Source organism: Engystomops pustulosus, chromosome 8 (genome assembly GCF_040894005.1).
Source record: "Engystomops pustulosus chromosome 8, aEngPut4.maternal, whole genome shotgun sequence".
Lineage (NCBI taxonomy): Eukaryota > Metazoa > Chordata > Amphibia > Anura > Leptodactylidae > Engystomops > Engystomops pustulosus.
Window position 1 is genome coordinate 13,086,628 of NC_092418.1, and position 6,064 is coordinate 13,092,691.

Below are 6,064 nucleotides of genomic sequence, written 5' to 3' on the forward strand. Positions count from 1 at the left end.
TGGGACCAAACCCCAGTATAGAGACGTCACCCGGTAAAGTCATCATAAAGTCAGAACTAAAAAAAGCATCATACTCTCTGTACATGATACCCGCCAGCAGCAGTGACCTCGGGTACTCGGGTGGCACCAGGTATACACTGAGTACTGACCCGACTACAAGAAGGTCCAGGACAGGACGAGATGAAGCACTCGCAGCCTCGTATATCTATGCATGGATATACTTTATCTACATACAGGACTACAGACATATATAACATTGTTACAGCACAACCTGAACAGCTTCCTACAGCATAACTGTGTGATATGGAACTTCTCACAACTTACATCAAACACTGAAACCTACAAACTACACTGACTCGCCATTAGGCCGACGGCGCACGTCTGTGAAAAACGTAACCATAGTGCAGAGGAGGGAGCGTCATAGTGATATGTAATCATGACTGCGAAGTCTGTGAAGTCCGGCCTAGGACGCGGCTACTTTTTTTTAGCGTTTAATGAAATTTCTATATTTCCCAAACTCTCTGTAATCAGAGTGAGGAGGGTTCCCCTGAGCTAGCACCCCCCCCGCCCCCTCTGCTATTGATGACCTATCAATAGTGAAATCACAGACAAACTCTTTAAACAAATCCTTATTTTACCATTGAAAAACTAAAACTAATTTAAAGAGAAAGTAACTTTTTTAGCAGAAAGTGATAACTTGTGTGAGTTGCCTGTAGTCCCTTAAAGGAAATCTTCCACCAGAATCCATTATGATAAACCAGGGACATTACTCGTAGATCCGGGCACCGCGCCTGTGGGAATCTTCTGATATTTGTTATCCTTCGCCTCCTGCCTTCTAAAATCAGCATGAAAGATTATGCTAATGAACCAGAAGGGCTCGTGGGGGTGTTACCAGAGCCCTTCCGTGCTATAACTTTACATGCTGTTACACTGTTTCCCAATCCCGCTGCACAGTGTAACAGCCTGTGAAGCTGTGGCATGGAGGGGCTCTGATAACACCCCAGGAGCTCTTCAGTCTCATTAGCATAATATTTAAAGTAGATTTTGGAACGAAGGAAGCCATGCATAAGAATATTCCCACAGTCACGGTGCCTGGATCTATGAGTATGTGCCCCTGGTTTATAATTAAGGATTTTGATATTAGATTTTATTTAAAGGGAAGCGGTCACCAGGTTTTACACCACTAAACCACCAGCTCACTCAGGTGGGGTTTGATATTTTGTTTCTAGATGTCCCTCTGTTATGTGAAATCTCACCTGTTGACCTATTAAAAATATCACTCATCTTATTTTCACATGAGATGAGACAAGTTTAGTGGTTTAATTCGGAAGCCCCTTCCTTCTGTCCTAGCACCTAGACATGTCTTCCGTATCATACTAAAGATAAGAATCTCATCTTTAAGAACACATTATTGTTCTATGAGCTACAGGAATGGACATAAAGACAGATAAAGAATAGGCAGGAATTGGATCTTTATCTGCAGCTCACATTTCCAACTATGTCTGTAAAGGGAACCTGTCACCCGGGACCTCATTTTCACTACAGACAGTTTGCTGAAGCCCCTTACAGCTGCAGTGCACATCTGCCTCTCTGCTTTCTCTAAGCACTCGTATTAAAATATAATTGTGTGTTTTAACTTACCTTACACCCTGACAGAATCTGGTTCTGAGTACCAGGGTATGTTTTGGTTTAGCTGCATTTCTAAAAACCATGTGACTTGACTGTGCTGCTCACTCCTCAGCTCTCAGCCCCCACCTTTGTTCTCTTGTACAGATCCTCCCTCCCCCACTGATGTCATCTCACCAGGCCGTGAGCTCTGTCCCTGTGTGAGTGAAGGAGCAGGAGCACAAAGGTGGGGGGCTGAGAGCTGAGGAGTGAGCAGCACAGACAAGTCATGTTTGTTTGTTGTTTTTTTTAATGCAAGGAAACTAAAACATAGGTAGGTTAAAACACACAATTATATTGTAATGCAAATGCTCAGAATATTTCAATGTGGGCGTCATGGGTTTTCTGCAACCTTTCTTCAGCGAAAATGAGGTCCCTGGTGACAGGTTCTCTTTAAATGCCGGTATCTCTGGTTCTGTATCTCACACGTATGTAACCATACGCTGAAATGAGATTCTTATCTTTAATATGACACAAAAAGCATGTTTCCAGGTTATAGAGCAGAAGATAGGGGCTTCTGAAGTGAACCCCCCCTGCAACCAGCAAACTTGACTCATCTCACATGGGGTGAGAAGAGTCATATTTGCCTGACTTTGGGGAAGATTTGTTTTAAAGGAAAATGGGTGAGAATTTACATATATGCATGGATTCTGGAAAGGCTATGTTATACCCTATCTGAGGGGGGTCTAAGTTTTAGTCTGGACAAGGTCCTATCTTGTCTGATGAAGACCTTTGATCTGCATGTTACCACGGTTTTATATGCTTTCTACTGCTTGTATAAGGAACAGGTAACACCCACAGTCTTGAAGGTAACACCCACTTCTCAAAGCAGCCACAGTGTTGGGTGTCTACACGTTTTCACTAGGCAGGACGAATCTCACTAGTTTGAGGAACAATAATCTCCCCGCAGAGTTATGCCTATTGTTTGTGAAAGTGCCTTAGAATTTGTGGGATTTATTCCTGAAAGTGAAATTACAGGATAAATATGGAGAGACTCCAGAAAATGATTGCCATGGCTATATGTCTGACTCTGGGCCATGCAATTCCCTAAAGTATTTTATACTATTTATGTTGTTTTTGTGGGGTTGATGTTGATCCAGCTATCGACAACATAAAAAGCAGCATGAAGAGGCTCGGTGAACCTGGCTGTGATGGTATACAGGAGCTCAACCTCAGCACAAAGTCTGTAGAAGGACAGGAGACCAGTCTCGTAATCTAGAAACACCCCCACGGCGTGCATGGGAGCATTGCTGGACACAATCTGCATACAGTCTGAGTTGTGACGTATTTCCATGTGGTCGTGACCCCAGATCAGGCACCAGGACTTCTCATTGTATCCTAAAAAGGCCTGTCCGCCGCTCCTCTCTATAGTGGGATAGGCCACGCCAACAGCTTTCACTCCAGTCTTACTAGTCCTCACTTCCCAGAAGTGTTTTCCAGAGGAGAATGAAGTCACGCTGAGGACCTGACTGGGTTTGAACTGCTGAGGCCTGGATTGCTGGCCAGGTTTTCCCTTGCAGTACTTTACAGATTTCAGGTCAGGGGAGAGAGTAACGTAACTACTGGCGGTGGCTTTATTTAGTATAAAGTTGACTTTGTACTTTAAATGCAGCAATTTACTGGACAGGAGGAGCGGCAGATGCTCCAAAACTTCTTCTATGTTCTTGTGTAAAACTAAGAAAACCAGAAACACGTTGACGTTTGGAGCTGAATAAAGCGGTGTGTGGTCTAGGTGGGGTTCTGCTGTGCACCACCTGGCGTAGATGGAGCTGCACTCTGTATCCTGTAGAACAGCCAGCGGATCCATGTTGCTGCTCACAGCCTGGACACGCAGCAGATCCTGCAGCAGCTCGGCCGCTCTTTCTTCTATAGAGGTTTCCTCAGCCAATACCTGCTGTGTGACGCCTCCCGACCGCTGTCCAACCAAATTCATCACATTGACAGAAGTTTCTATAATGTGTTCGCGCAATTTATCGAACACGTCTTCTACGTCTTCTTTAAGTCTTCCGACTTTTTCTTTCTTTTTTTCAAGGATGTTTTGCAGAAAACCTCTTCTTCCCTTGTAGATCTCCCGCTTTTGTTTCAGTCTTTCAAGGACCTGATATAATTGCTCTTTTTTAGTCACAGAGGCTTCTTCTAGGAGCTCGATCTGGTGGTCCTGGTGGTCGCCAACCAAGCGGCAGGAGGTACAAATACACGCCTGGTCCTTTATGCAGAAATACTTGTACACTTCATGGTGGATGCGGCATTTTCTGTGCTGATGCGATGTTGTGGGATCAACCAAAATGTGTTCTTTACCTTTACTGTGAACTTCCAGGTGTTTCTTACAAAAAGAAGCTTCACAATGCAGACACGTCCTCTCAGCGGCCACGGGAGACTGAAGACAATAGGTACAAGGCACCTCCACATCGCTGGGACATTCCTGCCAGGATTTATAATACTCCGCTATCTTCCCCAGATTCAAGTTGGCTCGATGTAAATCCGCAGGTGAACATGTGGCCCGGCACTCGGGACAAGATCTGTTCCCATACCCCGTCTGCGGCTCCAGCAGGGTATGAATGCACTCCCTACAGAAGTTATGTCCACAGCCTAACATCACTGGGCAAGTGTAGATATCCAAACAGATAGAGCAGGTCAGCTCATACTGTAGCATCATGTGAGCCATCACTTCACCCTCACAATTCTTCCTTTCAGAGGCTTTTGACGAAGATCAACGGTGTTCAGTGTCGAAACGTAGATTTCAGTATTTTCTATAAAGAGAATAAATATACATAAGCAGCGAGACATAAGGTGAGATTAGTGTAGAGGGGGGATACTTGTATCTTACATGATTATTATTACTACAGTGCAGATACATTTCACATCATCTGAAGTGTAATGTACATTATCTCCACAAGATGGAGCCATTGTGCTACTTCTCACACTCATCCTCCGTCCTGCAGGATATGGACCCATCTGCTGAATGTATGAATGCACTTACCTTATCCCGGGGACTTTCTATCCTTTTGTGATCTCCCTCTTGTTTCTAAGATGTCGGAGGGTGTGATGAGTGACACAGGGGCAGATAAATCATGCCGTACACTCCTGCGTTCTCCCATACAAGGCACGGAATAGGTTTCCGACATAACAAGAGAATATTACACCTAACTTATCCCTTTGCACCAGCCAAGCCCAGGACCAGTGCGGATTATAGCTACAATGGTAGCACCAAAATTATTAACCTCTTGCCATTAACCCCCTAGTGACCCAGCTCATTTGCGCCTTGATGACCAAGGCCCAGCTTTGAAAACCAGCACTTGTCACTTTATCCGGCTATAACTTTAGAAGCTTCTACTTACCTGAGTGTTTTTTGAGGGTTTTATTTCCCTTACATTTTGTACTTCAAGTTAATGGGAAATTTTGGTTGATATATGTAACATTTATTTATGAAAAAAGGTGAATTTGGTAAACATTTTGAAAAAAAAAATTGCTATTTTCAAACTTCAAAATGTTCTGTTTTCCACACTGATCGTCTTCCTACCCAAATTAATTAGTTACTAACATTTCCCACATCTCAGCTTTGTGTCCGTTTGTTTTATTATGACGCTAGAAAGATCACAAATCTCACAGCGTTCACTCACATTTTCAAGAAAATTTTAGAATAAATTATTTTAGGGACCATTTCATTTTTCTATAGGGGATTTGGAAGTTCTGTTAATAGAAACCCCCCCACAAATCCCCCCGTTCTATTATTTTCACCCCTCAAACTATTCTAAACAGGAGGTAGGTTTCACTAATATTTATCATTAATACGTTCATTCAGCCGCAAAACTCACCCACATAAACTGAATAGAAGTAGAAAACGCATCTAGGAATATATTGGGCAGTTTTTTCTAAGAGGACGGCCCACATGTGGATGTAACCCGCTGTCAGCCACATGGCGAAGGGAGGAAGGGAGGGATGTGTTTGTAGAGCCCCTTTTTGTGCAATCCAAAGGCTCCACCTGCGATCGCACGTTGAAGTAACATCGCATTTACTTTGGATTTGGTTAACATGTTAGAAACACATTGGGGAAGATTTACTTACCCGGTCCCTGCGCAATCCTCGAGGTGCGTTGTCCGACGAAGATGAAGTCTGCCGCGATTCATCAAGATCATGCACCCGATATCCTGCATGTGTCGCTTCCCCGCTCAAGTCCCCGGAGTTCACCTTCTTCTTCCCGATGCATGTAAGTGCGTGTCTAGCAACACAATTTGAATCTTAAATCCTGTGCTTAGTCTGAATCAGTCTTGTTGTCCAACGGCCACGGCCCCCGATTTGTGTCGCATGAAAGTCTGCATCCGATCGCGTGCGCCAAAAACCCCTATTAAATGCTGCGCAGAACGGAACTAGTCAGGAAACCCGACGGAAATGCGGTGTG

The 6,064-nt window shown here is 44.1% G+C and overlaps 1 protein-coding gene across 1 annotated transcript; it reads right to left on the reverse strand.

Annotated features, from left to right (window-relative positions):
- Window positions 1–2,731: 2,731 nt before the first annotated feature.
- LOC140076129 (E3 ubiquitin/ISG15 ligase TRIM25-like) lies at window positions 2,732–4,330 on the reverse strand. Its single transcript, XM_072122636.1, has one exon. The coding sequence runs from the start codon at window positions 4,328–4,330 to the stop codon at window positions 2,732–2,734; it is 1,599 nt and encodes a 532-aa protein (XP_071978737.1).
- Between the last annotated feature and the right edge of the window lie 1,734 nt (window positions 4,331–6,064).